We start from the raw sequence: 20,377 nt of genomic DNA on the forward strand, positions 1-20,377 counted from the left end.
GTATCTATTAAGTTCTCAAAAACCTGTACAAAAGGACCAATCAGCTGCCACTCCTATATCGGTACCTCCAAATGCTCCACAAATTACAAAGGTAGTTATGAAAGAAAAGAATAAGGAAGGGGAAATCCCCCCTAGTACCCAAGAAAAGATGGATGTCGAGCAGAAGGAGGTACCCGAAGAGTCAGTCTTGGAACTCTTTGCGGAGGAGGAAATGGACACGGGACAGCGTCCATTCTTCCCCAAAAAAGATAAATCCAAGACTGACAAAAGTAAGCCCTCAGCACCTCGGAAGCCGCCTGATGGACCCACCAAGCCAAAATAATGGCTAAATTCCTACAATGGAATTGTCGTGGATTCCGGCGAAATATAGATGACATCAAGGCCCTCCTGAAAAAGCACGAGCCAGTTTGCTTTTGCTTGCAGGAGACATATCTAAAGGCAAATGATGATCCCACCATGCACAACATCACAGTTTTTCGAAAGGATAGAATTGCAGATGGCTCTGTACATGGGGGAGTGGCTATCCTTGTGGGTAACCAGACCCCAGTGCAGCCCTTGCTAATTACCACCAGCATAGAGGCTGTCGCAATTCGCCTTTCAGTGGGATTTTCATTAACTGTGTGCTCTATCTATTTGCCACCTGGGACTGACATCTCCCAGGCAGACCTTGATGATCTTCTAACGCAGTTGCCTCCCCCTTTCTTACTTCTCGGGGATATGAATGGACATAACACCCTGTGGGGTAGTGCTAACATCAACAGAAGGGGACGAGTCATAGAGCGAATGGTCAATGACAATGACCTTTCCCTTCTAAATACTGGAACAAACACCTTCTTCCACATGCCTACCCGTACTTTTTCTGCCATTGATCTCTCTATCTGTTCCCCTTCTCTACTCCCTTCACTCACTTGGGAAGTGGAGGAGAATCCGTACGGAAGCGATCACTTCCCCGTGATAACCTTGTTACACAGTGGGAGACCATGTCTTCCATTTAGGTTACCACGGTGGAAGATTGATCAGGCTGACTGGACTGCCTTCCAACATCAGGCAAATTTTGATCATAGCACAGTCAGTCAAGAGTCTATCAATGATGCAGTTAAGTATATCACAGGAAATATTGTCCAAGCAGCTGCGAATGCTGTTCCAAAAACATCTGCCCGGTTTCCACCATTTCCTAAACCTTGGTGGAATTCACAATGCACAGCGGCAAAAAAGGCTCAAAACAAAGCGTGGGGGATATTCCGCCGATATCCCACCACGACCAACCTTATAGCCTTCAAACGTGCACGAGCCAAAGCACGCTACATCCGTCGTCAGAGTCAAAAGGAATCGTGGATCCGTTTTACATCATCTATTAACCAGTCTACCAACTCTAAGGTAGTCTGGGATAAAATCCAGAAAATGAAGGGAAAATATACATCCCACCCTTCTTCAATCCTAGATTATAATGGATGTGCTATTGCAGATCCAACTGCAATAGCTAATTCTCTTGGGGAAACATTCTCCAAGATCTCTGCAACATCTTCGTATTCCCCAGAGTTTCTGGTCCTGAAATATAAAATCGAAAAACAGGCACTTAGCTTTAAATCTAAGAGCATTTATCCCTACAACGGGGATTTTACTATTCTGGAACTGAAAAGGGCCCTCGCTCTTTCCAAAGCAAGTGCCGTTGGACCAGATGGCATCCATTATGAAATGATTAAACATCTTTCATCAAAATCTATGGATTGTCTGCTCCTTCTGTATAACAGAATCTTTACTGAAGGGCAGTTTCCGGACTCCTGGCGAAAGGCTATCGTTCTTGCCTTTCCTAAGCCAGGAAAGGATCCAAAAGTCACCACCAATTATCGTCCTATTGCTCTGACTAGCTGTCTGTGCAAAATCCTGGAGAGAATGGTTAATTCTCGTTTAATTTGGTATCTAGAAACAAATGACCTTCTCTCCAACATCCAGTGCCGCTTCCGAAGAAACCGGTCCACTTTGGACCATCTTATTAGAATGGAAGCATCCATCCAGGATGCTTTCCTAAAACGCGAACACTTGGTGTCGGTGTTCTTTGACTTGGAAAAAGCGTATGACACAACTTGGAGATTTGGCATTTTAAAAGATTTACATAACCTAGGCCTTAGAGGGCATCTCCCCTTTTTTATTCAAAACTTTTTAGCCAATCGATCGTTCCAAGTTCGTGTGGGATCCTCACTCTCTCGCTCCTTTAGCCAAGAGGAGGGAGTACCACAAGGATCAGTATTAAGTGTCACGCTTTTTGCCATAAAAATAAATTCCATCACAGAACAACTTCCTCCAACTGTAAACAGTGCCCTCTATGTTGATGACTTTGGCATTTTTTGCCAGTCGTGCAACATGAGGGTTATTGAAAGACAACTGCAGAAAGCCATTGATAATCTGAATGTCTGGGCACTTGCTAATGGCTTCAGGTTCTCGCCGCAGAAGACCGTTTGCGTACACTTTTGTCGCAAGCGTAATCTTCATCCTGAACCTGAATTAAGGCTTGGACAAAATGCTATTCCAGTAGCGTCAAGCACAAAATTCTTGGGACTTGTGTTTGACAAAAAGTTGACATTTCTCGAACATATTCGTCAGCTTCGTACAAAATGCACGAAGGGACTAAACATTCTTCGCTCTCTCTCCTCAACGCGTTGGGGAGCAGATCGATGTACCCTACTACGGCTTTACCGTGCACTTGTACGACCCAAATTAGACTACGGGTCTCAGGTATACTCCTCAGCTAGAGACAGTGTCCTTCGATGGTTGGATCCCGTCCACCATCAGGCTATCCGTATAGCTACTGGAGCATTTCGAACATCTCCTGTCCAGAGCTTATACGTCGAAGCAAACGAGCCACCGTTATCGCTTCGACGTAAGCAGTTGTCTTTAAACTATGCTCTGAAGTTGAAATCCCTGCCAGACCATCCTACGTGGACATCCGTTTTTGAGCCACGTTGGGAAAACATATAATACCCGTCAGACTGCCAACCGACCTTTTGGTATTCGTGTCCAAGAGCTACTCAGAGAGTTTAACATCATGGTAGACAAGGTTGCACAAACACCAAAAGAAATTCTTCCACCATGGCATGCTCATACTCCACCGTGCGATCTTTCCCTTAAAAAATGGGTAAAGTCTGAGACCTCATCATCTGTCTACCAGCAGCTCTTTTCTGCACATCGAGCTGAGAATTCCGACTTCCTGCCCATCTACACAGATGGCTCGAAGTCTGAATCTGAATCGTCCGTTGGATCTGCTGTTGTGTTCCCGGACACTATAATATCTCAGCAGATTCTTTCTGAATCCAGCATATACACCTGCAGAGCTGCATGCTATAGAGTTAGCCTTGGATCACATTCAAACTTTTCAGTGCCAAAGGTCAATAATATATTCTGATTCCTTGAGTGTATTACAGGCTTTATTATCTCTGAGACACAACTCTCATCCAGTTCTCTCTCGGGTTCAGCAGAAGATACATTCTCTTCATGAATACAAGTTTGAAATTCGCTTCTGCTGGATTCCTAGCCACATTGGGATAAAGGGAAATGATTTGGCCGACACTGCAGCCAAATCAGCAGCTCCCACTAATAATCGTTGCCTGTCAATCCCCTATACAGACTACAGGCAAATAATACGAGAAAATATATATTCCCAATGGCAAGAACTATGGCATAGAGAGTGAACAAATAAATTATATCAAATAAAGCCTGTAATTGAAACATGGCAGTCCGGTCTGCGCAGGAATCGGAGCGAGGAAGTTGTTCTTGCCCGACTCCGCATAGGACACACTCATCTGACACATTGTTTTCTGCTGAGGGCGGATGATCCTCCTATGTGCGAGTCTTGCGACACCATTTTAACTGTAAAGCATATTTTAATAGATTGCGTTAATTTTACCGATATTCGCAATGTATATTTTACCGCTTTTACTCATCCGACTGAGCCATATACACTCAGTCAGATTTTATCAAACAACGACCACGTGTCAGCAGTTTTTAAGTTTTTACAAGCTATTGATATATACAAACATATATAAACTGGATCATTTACTTTTAAACTTATACTGCTTTATATATATAAATAACAATTTGACAAGGTAACCTTTTTAAAGGTTACCAGAATTCATATTTTTTGATCTTTTAATTGATACTTGGCGCAGTATAATCTTAGTCGTTTTTGCGCCAATAAAACTAAAATCACAAATCACAAATCACCTATCGTTCACACTGATGGAATAAAGAAAATGGCTTCCATATTAAATATAAAGATGATAATGGAAGGACAAACATTTAATGCATGCCATTTAAGCTAGTAATAGCAGATAATTGCATCAGAACATTACACTGTCAAATGCAGTTCTTGTATGACAGCACAATATACTCCCCTACTGGTTGTATAACAGCAGCAATCAATATCAACTAAACTCATATCACTGAAAACTAATGTGTGGTGTCAGGAACATCAAGATTGGATGGTTAATGACTGGAAGGGTAATCTGGTCTGATAAATTATTTCCTTTTGTACTGTGTTGATGGTTTGACACCACTTACAGCAAAAACAGCATGAGGCAATGCATTAGCATTAGTAGAGTCATATGATGCAAGAAAGCAAGCTTATGCAGCATCAGCCAAAAAAACCCCTCCCATTTCACCCCTCCATTCGTTCCAAATGACTGTCCAGCTCAGCTTTAAATTTATTTAGGATATCAGCTTCCACAACAAAAGATGGAAGCGTGTTCCACCAATCAACTACTCGCTGGCTAAAGGCAAATTCCACACATCTATTTTAAAACTGTCTTTCCTCAATTTGAAACTGTGTCCCTTCAGGTTCTTAGTCTGAGCAAGAGGAAGAATCCCATCGACATTCAGCTTGCTCAACCCATTCAAGGCCTTATACACCTCAATCAGATCACCTCGCAGGTGCCTACTCTCCAGACTCTGCAATTTGCAGAACTTAAGCCTTTCTCGGTAAAAGCACCCTTTTGTTCCCCTCACCAATCTTGTTACCCTTCTTTGTACTCGTTCTTGCAACTCTATATCCTTCCTAAAATGAGGCCTCCAGCCCTGTACACAGTACTCTAGGTGTGGCCTGATCATTCCCTTGTATAACAGGATAATCACCTCCCTGACCCTGCTAGCAAAATTCGTATATATCATTGACAAGACTCGATGACCTGCCCTAGCAGCCCATCTGCACTGTTCAGCAAACTTCATATTTGACTGCACAATTACCCCCAGGTCTTTTTCACTTTCCACTTCCCTCAGTGTAGTACCACACAGTTGGTATGTTTCTTTTGGGTTATTGCTACCTACATGCAGTACTTTGCATTTGTCAATGTTAAACTTCAGTTGCCACTTCTCAGCCCATTTGCCCAACTTATCTAGATCCAATAAAATTGGTCAGACAATACCTCCCTTTAACAAACCCATGCTGTGCCTTAACTATTACTGCAGTCCTGTTTAGATGATCCTGCAATGCTTCTTTAACCACTGATTCCATTATTTTCCCCAGAACACAAGTTAAACTAACAGGTCTGTAGTTACTTGTGTCACCTTTTAAATCCCCTTTGTGAATTGGTGATACATTTGCACACCTCCAGTCCATGGGGACCTCCTCTGAGTCCAAGGAAGCTCTCATAATTATGGCTAAGGGTTTGCTTACTTCCTTTGCTGCCTCCTTTAATATAACTGGATAGATCCCATCCACTCCAGGTGCCTTCCTTATGTTTAACTTCAATAATTTCTCCTCCACTTTGCTCTCAGTTATTACAAAATCACTTAGCTCCCTGTTAGCATTTGATAAACTTCTGGCACTCCCCTCATTGAATAACTCATGTGTGAATGTAGATGCAAAATACTCATTCAGTTTATCAGTTACCTGAGCATGATCATCAATAGTCAACTCATCTATGTTAAGTGGTCCAATCTGATTCATTCCTTTCCTTCTAGAGTTTACATAAGTAAAGAACTCTTTGCTGTTTTTTTATACATTCTTTGCCAAAGATTTCTCGTAATCTGCCTTTGCCTGCCTAACCTCCTTTGTGACTTTATTACAGAATAGTTTATACCTACCATAGGCTTCTGTGTTACGTGATACTTTATATGCATCCCATACATTTTTATTCTCTGCCACAAACCTAATTAATTCATCTGACATCCATTTAGGCCTAAACCTCGAATAGTATTTCTTAGTTGGAATGAAAAGCCTAGTAGCCTCCAAAATTGTCCCTTAAAGCTTCCCATTTAGAATTCAATGTTGGTAACATTATCAATTGATCCCACTGTACAGAATTTAAAAACTGTCTGAGACCTCTGTAGTCACCTTTATGAAAGCAAAAGCCCTTCCCTTTAGCCTTGATGGTAGTTACATCTTTAATTAATTCCCGCATCAGTACGTTGCAATCACTGTCACCCAGTGGTTCTTTTATCCGCAAATTCTTAATTCTTGAATAATCACTGCTGATAATCAGATCAAGAGTATTACTCCCTCTGGTTGCCTCTCAAACATGTTACTGTAGAAAACAGTCATCCAATAAATCCACAAAAGTCTTGCTAGTGTGCGAGTGATCAATCCACAAGTTCCTGTCAATATCTGGAAAGTTAAAATCCTCTATCATAAAAAGACATTCTGATTTACTGGCCCATTCTATTTCTCTGCACAATTGCTCATTATACTCATCAGATTCATTAGGCCTATAGCACACACCTACTCTCATTTTTCCTTTCCCAGTGCTTATTTCACACCAAACAGACTCGGCACTGCATTGTCCACCAACATCAATTGGATGCACTTGCTTAGATTTTGTGTGTTTCTTAACTAACAGCATAACCCCTCCTCCCTTCCTGTCCTGTCTATCCTTTCTGTAAACATTGTACTCCCCAAATTCCAATTTTGCACTGCTTATATCTGTGTGACACCACATCTCTGATATCCCAACAGTATCTGCTTTTGATGTCTTGACTAGCACTTCAAGCTCATCAAATTTATTAAGTATACTCCTAGCATTGGTGTACATGCAAGTATACATGCACCTGTTCCTACTCTTAGTTACCCTAACACAGCCCACTTGTTCAACTATGATTCCTAGCAGTCCTGGAAATCTCCATTACCTTGCTTTCCAGGCTGCTGACCATTCTAATAGAAGCAGTGCAAGAATGGCTTTTGGCTCTGCTGCGGCCACTGTTAACCTTTTAGTTTGTGTATCCCCCCCCAAGCTAGCAGTTTTCTGACCCACCTAAAACTGCCTCGATAGCATCAGCAAATATTCTTACACCCTTTATATTTAAGTGTACCCCATCCCTGTAGCAGTCTCTCCTGTCAACAAGCACAGACCAGGCTGAAAAAAATTCTATCCCTTGAGCCTTGCACAATCTCTCCAGAGCTGAATTGATCGACAAAGCTCTCATCATATACTCCCTCCTATCTTGTCTGGGCAAAATTGCAGACACTTTCACATTCAACCCTAACTTGCAACTTGTTTTCAACATTCACTTGTACTTGTTGAGTAAATCTGCAGATCTCTTACTCTTAATGTCATTAGTTCCAACGTGTACAACAACATCAACTTTTGTGCCCTAAAAGATGATATCTGCTCTACAACATCATCAACTTTTGCCCCTGGCAGACACACTCTGGTCCTGTTCCACCTATCCTTCTTGCATAGTATATTCCCGTCTCCGTGACAATAGTCACCAACAATAACTAGTTCCTTTGAGACCAGCGCATTCTGCCTTGGAGATTGCCTCTGTTTTGCCTGATGCACATGAGTGAGCTCTGTCGTTGAGCTGGGCAGCTGAGAGCTTGACAGGCCCCCTCATATTAATTTCTTCAAGGGCATTTACCCTACACCTCAATCTCTCATAGACGCCCATCGGAATGCTGAGTTGGCACCTAATTTCTTGACACTAGACACCTAGCACACACACAAAAAGGCATCCTCCTTGGCTAGATCATGTCCTGTTTTTGAAAGGTCGGCAAACATTTCACACTTCGCACATTTTTTGAGACTGTGATGCATTGGAGAATTCTCCTCCCTTCGTTTCTACCCTGAGTCACAGCACTCTCGCTAGTCTTTGATCTTTGCTTCACAGCTCTAGTCTGGGTCATGATTTCCATTTAATTACAATTTAATTAACAATGAATTTTAATAAGATTAATATTATTTTTGATTAATTGATAATACTATAATAAGCTAACAGATTCCTAATACAGTGCTTCATATTACGCTATCTAGTTTTACTTTATACCTTACGCTATCAGTTTGAGATATATATACGTTAAGCTATTTCTTATCGACTACAATATAGCGCCTGACACTGGGAGTCGTAATTTCCAAAAATCGCTGGTTAAATTCAAAATAAGAAGCTAAAGAATGCTATTAAACCTGTTTAATATCTCTGTAAAACACAATGTACTATGTTAATTAACGAAGAATACGGTAAAAGTTAAAAATACTTATCCCTTTACAGCAGCCAAAAATCCACCGACTTTTCTCTTCTGCGACCCCAGCACCCTCTTCTGCACCCCGATATGCATGGTTCCAGCATTTGAAATGGCACAATGGTGGAAGGTTTTGTTGTTAGCCTTTATATCTTGTGATAAAGTAAAGCCCTCATCCACCAATGGATAACTGAATATTGTTGTGAATCAACACACTCATTACTAATGAGTTTATTGATTGTCATCTTTCAACAGAATATTAGGCCATATGCATGTAGATATGGAAAATTACATTCTGCTATCCTCCCCCTTAACTTTCCCCAGCTAATTCAAGCAAGCATCTATGGAATTGAGATTGAATGTATATGAATACACTACCAGCAATTGTGTATTGCAATTGTGGAATACTCCGCCAGCATGGTGGGTTATACCTCCATATATGTTTGTAATCTTGTGAAATCTACCATTCTTGTTTAAGCTGTTATTTTCCTGTAGGTAGGCAGGCCCAACATCTTTTTTAGCTGGATGAGCTTATTATTTACAATACTATTTACATCCGAGGACCATTGAAATAACTGTATCCTCATTAGGGAATTGCAGTATATTAGTAGGATAAATCATGGTGATGACACCATAATCTGAGAGTCTGAAGCATAGCATAAGAGCTCTCTTTCTCAGAATGAATTTTATTTTTATAACAAAGTCTTATGGCCCATGAAATATATTAGTAAATCAAGGGTTATATTGTCCAGTATATTTTTTGTCCAGGATTTTAACTTTCAGTAATATTGTTTGTTTAAACTTAGCACTTCCCAAGGCAGTTCTGGTTAAGGAAGTTTGTTCTTTTAGGATTACTAAGAACATGGCATTTATCCTGAAAGTTAAAACTAGGTTTCAAATGGATAGGTGGCATGTCTTGCATTTTAAATCTCGTTTTAGTTTATAATGGGAGTTAAGTTAAAATAATCCTTTTCTTGTACTTGATGTTTTCAACATTATTACATTGTGCTTTTCATTCATTATTTTTAATTTATTTTATTATTATTATTTTTTTTTTGTTTTGCTGTGGGAGGACACCACCTAATATACACATTTTATACAAATTTTTAGTTATGCAAATGTTGCACATGATCATATGGGACTGAACCAGTAGTACAGAAATATAAATTGCTAGCTATTGGTGTCATTTCTAATTGAAATGATGCATGGAAAAGAGGTTAGTAAATTTCAACATGGAAAAGCAGTGGAATGTCATAAGACATTCATAGCTTAGTGTAGAGTTGATATCAGAGCCTCTCGAGATTCTGTAAACATCAATTTTGAAGATTGTATGCAAGTGGAAGGGCAGGTGATCATACAAAGGAGACTATTTTAACAAGATACCCTGGAATGATTTGTCATGTTGTTGAGGAAAAACTGATCCGAGTTGCCCAAGAATCATTCAGGTGGTCCAGAAACAGAGGAGCAGTTGTCAATCCGCATATTATGTGCAGGGCATAATATCAGCAAGGTCCCATATTGTTCACAAAATATTTGTCATGCAAGTTAATGTAAAGCAAAAGTTGCAATTGTGTCAAGCCTGAGAGGAAATTGGCCTCTGAAAATGTGGAAAAAAAGAATTCTTGGAAGCTTTATATCTTGATGAAATAACTGGGGGAGGGGGGGGTTAGTCCAGGGAACATCTTGTAAAGGGCTGCATCTTCCCAACCAGGAAATGAGATAGTGGCAGCCTGATAGTTTGAACCGGCTTTTTGGTGCTGAACCAATTTTTGTAAGTGTGGTACCTTAGGAATAATATTATCACATACTAGGTAATCAGTAAGGCTATTCTTCCAACACTGATACAGTTTTGTAGCATAAGACTTCATATCATTTTTCAGTAGGGCAGTACCCTCCTGTCACAAAGTTTTTCCCCCCATTATCATAATCCCAATTGCAAAAGGCTGTTTGAACCTGTAATCTTATTATTGTTTTGACTTTTTCCACTTAGTGGATTTTTTCCACTCAGTGACAGGGTATCGCTTCCAAGTGCATGGGGGTTGGTGATTGCATCTAGTCAATATCTATTCATAGTTCATTTTCAAACTCACCAATCCAAGTTTTCCTCTTCTTCATTTATCTGTTCTATTTCTGTTTGTAACAAACTTTTTTTATGTAATTACTTTAAATCCCTTCATGTAAAACCTTAGGAATAAGTTTTTAATCTACAGAAATTTATGTCCAGTGTTAACAAGCATATTTTGTCTTCATCTGATATATTACAGATGAAGACAAAACTAAGGTCCATTATTATTATTATTAATAATAATAATAAAAGTTCAAAGCCATTATTATTATTAATAACAATGGCTTTGAATGCATGGCGTATGGGCAGAAGGTACTTCCCCAAGACCAAAGGATTCATCCTTGTCATCCATGATCAAGTAATCAAAATCAGCAACTACAGGAAATACATCACCAAGGACCCCACAGTAACAGATGACACATGTCAAAGATGCCACCTAGCTCCAAAAATAATCCAGCACATCAGTGAAAGTTGCAATAGGGTGATCAACCAGACAGAGTATGCTTGTAGACACAACCAGGCCACCAGAATAAGCTAGATAGATAAGCTAGTCAGAAAAATGGTGTACAGTATAATACCAATTGATCAAAGAAAGTGTACCTTATTACAAGTACAAACCCCAAATCGTACTAGAAACCTTACTCACAAACTGTACTGGGACTGTGCCATAATAATAGATAAGACCATCCTACATGACAGACCAGACATAACCGTCATCGACAAGAAGGAAATGGCTACCTACTTGATTGACATAGCAGTGCTCAACACCAACCTCCAGAAAACCTATTAGGAAAAGATCAGCAAGTACTCAGAGCAAGACAGGAAGTCAAAGAAATGTGACATATGGAACAAGTAATGACCATCCCAATCAGCACGTCAAACCACCAGAATGGTGCAAAAGAGCCACCATAAGAACCATAGCAGCAATAGGCCTCACACGGAACACTTACATGGAACTCCAGAAAGCCACAAACCTGAACATCTGTAGGATAGATGTTCAGGTTTTACAATCATGCAATGGATACCTGGTTCCAGTCTCCATTGCGTGATTGTAAAATTCCCATTACGAGAAGAAAGAGATGATGATAAAAAAAAAAGGGGTCACAATTAGCCCAATGGTTACGATGCTAGTAATATGAGTTGAAGACAAAACGTGCTTGTTGACACTAGACATGAATTTCTGTAGTAGTAGTGGCATGTGATGCAAGAAAGCAAGTGTATGAGCTTATGCAGCATCAGCCAAAAAAAAAAAAAAAAAAAAAAAAAAAAATCACACCATTCCCTCCAAATGCCTGTCCAGTTCCTCTTTAAATTTATTCAACCTATCAACTTCCACAATGACAGATGGAAGTTTGTTCCAGCAATTAACCACCCGCTGGCTAAAGGCAAATTTCCGCACATCTATTCTACATCTGTCCTTTCTAAATTTGAATTTATGTCCCCTTAGTTCGTAATCTGAACAAGTGGAAGGATCCCATCAGAATTCAGCGTGTTCAACCCATTCAAGGCCTTATACACCTCAATCAGATCACCGCACAGATGCCTAGTCTCCAGCCACTGAAATTTGCAGAACTTAAGCCTCTCTTGGTAAGAGGATCCCTTCATTCCCCTCAACAATCTTGTTGCCCTTCTCTGTACACGCTCAAGCAAATCTACATCCTTCCTAAAATGAGTCCTCCAGACCTGTACGCATACTCAAAGCGTGGCCTGACCATTGCCTTATACAGAGGCAATGGTCAGGCCAGGAGGACAATCACTTCCTTTTCCCTGCTAGCAAAATTCCTATATATCATTGACAAAACCCCATGACCTGCCCTAGCAGCCTGTCTGCATTGCTCAGAAAACTTCATATCTGACTGCACAATTACTCCCAACTCTTTTTCATTTTCTACCACCTTAAGTGTAGTACCACACAGTTGGTACGTTTCTCTGAGGTTACTTCTGCTCATATGCAGTACTTTGCATTTGTCAAGGTTAAACTTCAGTTGCCACTTCTTAGCCCATCTGCCCAAATTATCTAGATCCTGTTGCAGTAGCACACTGCCATTGCTGTCATTAACAACCCTGCCAACCTTTGTATCATCTGCAAACTTCGATATTAAGCCTGATATACCTTCATCAGTATCATTGATAAATATACAAAACAACAGTGGATCCAACACCGAACCCTGTGAGACTCCACTAATAACATTAGTCCACGAAGAGCAGCACCCATTGATTACCACCCTCTGTCTTCTCCCACTTAACAATCCTTTTATCCATTGTAGCAACTTACCCTTAATACCATTCTGCTCCAATTTGTACAATAGTCTTCCATGCGATAGATTGAAAACTTTAGGAATAACATGAAAAAAGAAGTTGATTATAAACAGAAGTAGAAGAGGTATATGAAGAAGAAGGAAACTTGGTTTGGTTAGTTTGAAATTGAACTATGAATGGATATTGACTAGTTGATGCATGTGTTTGCACTGGTTTGAAGAAAGAAAACAGATGGCAGTTCAAATGGACAGTGGAAAAAGATATGGAAAGAATGTAGAAACACATGCAACAAAAACCACTTCATGTATTAGTATGATGTGGAGTAGAGTTATTTATGTAAGAGAGGGATCATTAACCCGCTTGCTCTCTATTGGATTGAATTTTCACACAGTGAACTTCAATTGTAGCAAGCCTTGCTGGTCCACTACTCATAAAATGTTTTTTAAATTGGAAATTGCTAAAAACTGTGGTCTAAGCAGGACAAAAGCAATAACTATTTTGAACAAAATTGCAGCAGATAGTTGTGTATCTTTGCAAAATGGGCTTGAGAGATTCTGCAAATTTTGCAGCATTTTCCATTTGAACCAATGATGGTAATAGTATGGATGCTAAGATTTATCCAATTGTCATTATATTTTATGATGATAAACTAGAATTGTGACTGTACTTGCCTTGGAAAGTGATTCTACTGGACAAAATATATGGGACTTGATTTCAGAATTTAAACACTTAAATCCCATTTCAAATCAACATGGCATTTTTGCTGACAATGCTGCTGTTATGGTAGGCCTCAAGTAGCATATCAGCAGTATTAAAAGAATGCAATAGAGACTGATTATTGTAGGATATCTTTGCCATTTAATTCATTTAGCTGCAGAAAAGGCTGCAACAAGTTTGCCATGCAAAGCGGATGACATCATTATAAATATTTAATTTCTTGGAAATAGTACAAAAAGAAAAGAAATGTTACAGATGTTTCAGAACCTTCATAACAAAGAGATCAGGAAGAAACTAAAACTTATTTTAATATCTTCTTGGTCATTTGGTAGAAATTTATCAACATTGGGATGATCCAGAAAGAACCATTACTTGCGTTCTTTTTATTTTTAAATGAGATGATCACTCAGAAGCCTGTGTTTAACCTGTGTCTGAATTTATACCAGATTTCAAAGTCTGAACAAAATACATCAGTCAAACTCTGAAAAGTAAAGGCAGAAGAATAATAATAACAACAACAACAAAAAAAAAAATATATCAGATGCTAGCTGTGGGATAAAAAGTATTTCAGCGTGACCTGGATTCAAAGCATTTTATGTATTTCTACTTAATATTGTACCAACTTTTGATAAAGATGACAATAATTCTTCAGGTAGCATCTCCACCTATTCAAAATGTTTCTTAGTGGAATTGCTGAGAAAACTGCTCTCAAAATTTGTGAGGCCTAGTGCTGTTAAAAGTAACCAATTGCTTGAAGTACATTATCACTTCATTCATAACAAAAAGGTTATGAATGAAGCTTTAGGGGTACTGCTTATAAAACAGTGTTGTCTCGATATCACACTTTTTTTTTATTAATTTGACAGTGAGCATTAGCAGCAATGTGAAAATTATCTTATGGCCATTACAGGTGTTCCAGTAGAAAAACATCATCACTAAATGTATTGTGTCCACTACATTTATTATTTACGTATGTCTAAACCATTTATAAAATCAAAGCTATTGGTCTTTATCATCCTCATATAATATCCATGTAAAATTTCATGTCTTTGAAGGCTTTAGTTTCACATGCAGCATTTTTTAGCAGTTATTGTGGACTTTTTTTTAAGCAGTTATTGTGTCCATTGCAATCCTGGTATCCTTGAATCTTGGAAACACTCAACTAACAAAACAACTTTCATATAGTGTATTGTGACAATGACTACGAAATTTTTCAGTTGGCTATTGACTTAAAAATAAGGTGTACACAGAGTAACAATTTCAGCGTTTTCCCAAACAGTATAACCTTCTTTCATATCAACCACCACTGCTTGTTATTCTATCTGCAACGAAAATAAAAGGTTAAAAATGTATATTTTTATGTAACACTGGATTTATGGGGACTTTTTAAATTTGAAATCTGACTTCAAACTCAGTACACAAAAAACAATATGATGGCAACAACATCATCAGATTAAATTGAATGTTTCTATTACTTGAATACAATTTTCATAATCTTATTTCTTTCTGTAAACTACATTTTATGTTTTTCAGAATTTAATCTTGACCCAGAAAGAGTCCCTTCAGCAGCAGGAACAGGACTATCTCTCCAGGCGAATTAATGAATTAACACAGAAATATGGGGAAGCCAAAGATAAGGTTTCCAAATTGAACCATGAATTGGAACATGCTAAGAAAAATTGTGATGACATGCTTAATAGTTTAGTATCAACAAGGTAAATCTAAATACAGATCTTTAATATTAATTTTTGTTTTCTGGAAAGAAGATTTTTTTTAGAACTGCTTACTAGAATCTGACCAACTTAATTCCTAAGTATCTATTTTGATCGTTAATTAGTATTAGTAGTGGCAAATGATGCAAGAAAGCAAATTTATACAGCATCAGCAAAATAAAAAATTTACCCACCTCACCCATCCATCCCCTTCAAGGATATGTTTAGTTCTTCCTTGATTTTATTCAAACTGCTCACTTCCACAACAACAGATGGAAGTTTATTCCAACACTCAACCACTGGCTGAAGGCAAACTTCCACACATCTATCCTGTAACCATCCTTCCTCAGTTTTAATTTATGTCCCCTCATGTGTGTAGTCTCAGCAAGGGGAAGAATGCCATCAATGTTGAGCTTACTCATTCCATTCAAGGCCTTAAACACCCTAATCAGATTTCCTCGCAGGTACATAGGTCTTCAAATGCTGCAATTTGCAGAACTGAAATCTTTTTTGGTAATAACTCCTTTTCATTCCCTTCACCAATCTCATTACCCTTCTCTGCACCCAATCCAGAAGATCTCTATCCTTCCTAAAATGAGGCCAACAGACCTGTATACAGTACTCAGGATGTGGCCTAACTATGGCCTAGTACAAAGGGATAATCACCTCCTTATCCCCACTATCAAAAGTCCTGTATATATCGTTGATAAAACCACATGAGTAGTTCTGGCTGCCTGTCTGTGCTGCTCAGAAAACTTCATATCTGACTGCACTATTGTTGTTCTTTTTTATTTTCCACTGTGCTGAGTGTAGTACTACACAGCACTAAGTTAATCTGGGATTACTACTGCCTACATGCAGTACCTTAAATTGTCAATGCTAAACTTCAACTGCCATTTCTCAGCCCATCTGCCAATTTTTCTAAATCTTGTTGTAGTGGCTTACCTTGATTATTGCCATTAACCACCCTGCCAACCTTTGTATCATCTGCAGACTTAGACATTAAGCCTGGTTTTGTAATTTTTAATTGCAATATATTACATTTGCAATTATAATTTTGCAACTAATTAGTAAAAAAAATTGTTTACAATAACAAAAAATTAGCTTTATTTTCAAATAGAATTCATATGCTTTATTGCTTTTGATTTCAGTCAAAGGAAGATCTTTCTCCCACTGAAGGCTGAATATCTTTCAACCTTGGGCTTATGTTCAACTTAGAGAGGAATACCATTATCTTTGGTTCTGCCTGATTTGCTAGCATCTTTTTAAACTGTTATAGCATCAACACAAAAGGCAAATCTGCCATACATTTGAAAATTTGAGAGACACCTAGCATAGCTGTTTCAGAATTTACTGGTGGTTAGTTCTCTGTTACCAAATATATGCCATTCTGTGAATAATATATTTTGCCTGAGTGAACACCAAAGCAATATACAGAATTGAAACTTCCACTTAAACGTACAACTGTACTTAAAGATGTAATTACCATCAAGGGTAAAGGGAAGGCATTTTTTTTCGTAAAGGTGACTACAGTGGTCTGACAGTTTTTAAATTCTATATAGTGGTATCAACTGATGATGTTTAAAACAGTGAATTCTAAATGGAAAGCCTTCAAGAAATTAATCGTGGAAGCTACTAGGCTTTTCATACCAACTAAGAAATACTGTTCAAGATTTAGACCTAAATGGATGTCAGATGAACTAATGAGGCTCACAGCAGAGAATAAAAATGTGTGGGATGCATATAAATTATCAGGTGACACAGAAGCCTATGGCAGATTTAAGCTAGTCTGTAATCAAGTCACAAAGGAGGTTAGGCAAGCGAAGGCTGATTACAAGAAACCGTTTTCAAAGGATGCAAAGAAAAACAACAAAGACTTCTTTACTCGTGTAAACTCTAGAAGGAAGGGGATGAATCAGATTGGTCCACTTGATGTTGGTTCGACTGTTGATGATCCTGCTAGATAGCTGACAAACTGAATGAATATTTTAAATCTACATTCACACATGAGGAATTCTGTAAGGAAGAGGAGGACAGAAGTTTACTTACCTCTAACAGGGAGCTAAATGATTTTGTAACAACAGAGAGCAAAGTGGAGGGGAAATTGTTGAAGTTAAACATAAAAAAGGCACCTGGGGTGGATGGAATCTATCCAGTTATACTGAAGGAGGCAACAAGGGAAGTTAGCAAAACCTTAGCCATAATTATGAGAGCATCCTTAGATTCAGTGGAGGTCCCCATGGACTGGAGATGTGCAAATGTATCCCCAATTCACAAAGGGAATTCAAAGGGTGACACAAATAATTATAGACCTGTTAGTTTAACTTCTGTTCCAGGGAAAATAATGGAGTTACTGGTTAAAGAAGTGATGCAGGAGCACTCAGACAAGACTGCAGTAATAGTTCAGACACAGCATGGGTTTCTTAAGGGAAGGCCTCTCTGACCAATTTGATTGGATACTACGATGTAGTCAGAAAGGAATTGGATGCAAAAAATAATTTTGATATCATATACTTAGTTTTTAGGAAAACTTTTGATAGTGTTGCACATGGAAGATTGCTTTACAAATTGGAGCAGTATGGTATTAAGGGCAAGTTGCTGCAATGGATAAAGGGATGGTTGAGTGAGAGAAGGCAGAAAGTGGTAATAAATGGACAGTTCTCTATGTGGACTAATGTTATTAGTGGATTTTACCAGGGTTCGGTGCTGGGCCCATTGTTGTTTTGTGTATTTATCAATGATATTGATGAAGGCATATGAGGCTTAATATCTAAGTTTGCAGATGATACAAAGGTTGGCAGGGTTGTTAATGACAGTAAAGACGTATGCTACTGCAATAGGATCTAGAAAAGTTAGGCAGATGGGCTGGAGAAGTGGAAACTAAAGTTTAACATTGAGAAATGCAAAGTACTGCATATGGTTAGCAATAACTCAAGAGAATCGTACCAACTGTGTGGTACTACACTCAGGGAGGTAGAGAATGGAAAAGACTTGGGGTAATTGTGCAGTTAGATACGAAGTTCTCTGAGCAGTGCAGACAGGCTGCCAGAACAGATCATAGAGTTTTGTCAATGATATGTAGGAATTTTGCTAGCAGACAAGGAGGTGATTATCCCCTTATATAAGGCAGTGATCAGGCCACCTTGAGTACTGCGTACAGGTCTGGAGGCTTAATTTTAGGAAGGATGTAGAGTTGCTAGAATGAGTACAGAGAAGGGAAATAAGATTGGTGATAGGAACAAAGGGGTGCTCTTACCAAGAGAGGCTTAAGGTCTGCAAGTTGCAGCATCTGGAGACTAGGCACCTGCGAGTTGATCTGATTGAGGTATATAAGGTCTTGAATGATTTGAGCAGGCTCAATGCTGATGGGATACTTCCGCTTGCTCAGATTAAGAAACTGAGGGGGCATAGATTCAAATTGAGGAAAGACATTTGTAGAATAGACATGTGGAAGTTTGCCTTTAGCCAGCGAGTTTTTTGATTGCTGAAACAGACTTCCATCCGTTGTGGAAGTTGATAGACATTAAATAAACTAAGCAAACATCTGCAGTGATCGGATGGCTGAAATGGGCAAGGTGTTTTTTTTGACCAATGCCATATAAGCTTGCTTTCTTGCATCATATGCCTCAGCTAATGCTGACTGTTATGTGTACCTTTAACCTCTGGAATTTCTTTAAATTTAACTTAAGCAACTTAAGCTAGAATTCCATTTGGTATGCAGTGCTCCCCATGCTTAAAATTGAACGTGGTGCAAAGCATAAAAATTTCACTTTATTTCAACTGCGAACTACAAGATTGCATCAGTGCATTGAAACGTACCCCATGCAATCCTATATTATTGCACTGGATAGGATGCACATCACAGTATATGCACTCTGTGTGTTAGTTTGCACTTAACAGTTAAAGTTACACATAATAGTCATGCATACCTTTAACTCCTAGAGCTGGGCTGCATTCAGGAAGCATGTGGCCAAGGAAGTATGCTGCTTGGTTGTTCATTTTTTAAGGTTTGTCATGCATTTGGTCATAGTTCAAATCACCTACCAAATAGGGGAGTGGATATGAAATTGAATGCAGTGAAATGTACAATTTCTGTCTCATTTCAACATTGCATTGTAATGTATGCTGAAATCCTATAGTATATTGTTATTTGTCATTGCATTTACTTAAAGTTTCCAAAATTGCTTTCTTTATTTCCAGTTATCATTTAAAATAATGCAAAGTTTAATAAACATGTTTAGTGGTAAATTTTAGCTATAGTTAAAAGTCAATGAGTTTATTAAACATGTTAGTCCAAATTCACAAGTTATTGCAGAATTTGATTAAAACTAAATGACAGTGAATCAGAAACAAAAGTAGCTGAAGAATATAGCATTTAGAATGAAGATCAAGCAAATAAGACTTGAGTATGTGTTTCCTGAGTGTAGCTTGAAGTAATTCTGAATAAAAAATATCAAAATCGTAAACATCATTTTACGGACACCCTATATATAAAATGGGTAGGCCTTTGACATTCTTTTAGTATGGTTATCTATATGCTCAAAGCTCCCAAGGAAGTAGCAAAGAGACGGCCATGTGAAAGAAAGTCACCTTCCTAATTTCTCCCTAGCTATATTCCTAACCTTTCTTGACTCAATCTTTAATAATTTCCATTATTTCCTTTCTCCTCCTCCTTCAGATCTCTAAGCTTTTCCAAACTTTACATTTATATTTTTGTTAACTTGATCCCATGTTAATGTTAACATGGAACTATAGGCAATCCAACAACTGCTAGTACAACTATGGCTAGCCAGTTAGTTAGACCTTAATTACCAGTAATGCTTCCCGCCCAAAAAAAAAAATTCACCACCACTCTCAAACCAAAATCTATCGGGACCTTGACCTAATATATCAGTGCACGTATAATGTTTAATTGTTCATCCTACAATGGCATTAATGCCACATAAATGCAGCATTGTTCGCAACAGAAAATTTAACAAATATGGAACATTAGCCTTTTTTCTTTATTTTTTTTATGTAAACCCCGAACACGAGAGGTATCAGAACCTATAGTACTTATTACCGTTCTTGGGCTGGAGTTTGAGAAGAGGAAAGAAGATAGTTGTTGTTAACATTGGACTTGATCTTCTGTAGACTGTAATTTTCAGGAAATACTTATTAAGGAAGGTTGTTCCAGAAAAC

General features: G+C 38.5%; 1 protein-coding gene across 1 annotated transcript in view; it reads left to right on the top strand.

Moving 5' to 3' along the window:
- LOC150082054 (progesterone-induced-blocking factor 1-like) overlaps nt 1–20,377 on the top strand; it is a 172,245-nt gene that overhangs the window by 22,264 nt on the left and 129,604 nt on the right. The window contains exon 4 of the mRNA XM_090379941.1: nt 15,018–15,199. Within this exon, the coding sequence (XP_090236067.1) occupies nt 15,018–15,199 (182 nt within the window). The remainder of the gene's footprint in view (nt 1–15,017; nt 15,200–20,377) is intronic.

Source organism: Mastigoproctus giganteus, chromosome 8, assembly GCF_048544385.1.
Source record: "Mastigoproctus giganteus isolate SK-2022 chromosome 8, ASM4854438v1, whole genome shotgun sequence".
NCBI lineage: Eukaryota > Metazoa > Arthropoda > Arachnida > Uropygi > Thelyphonidae > Mastigoproctus > Mastigoproctus giganteus.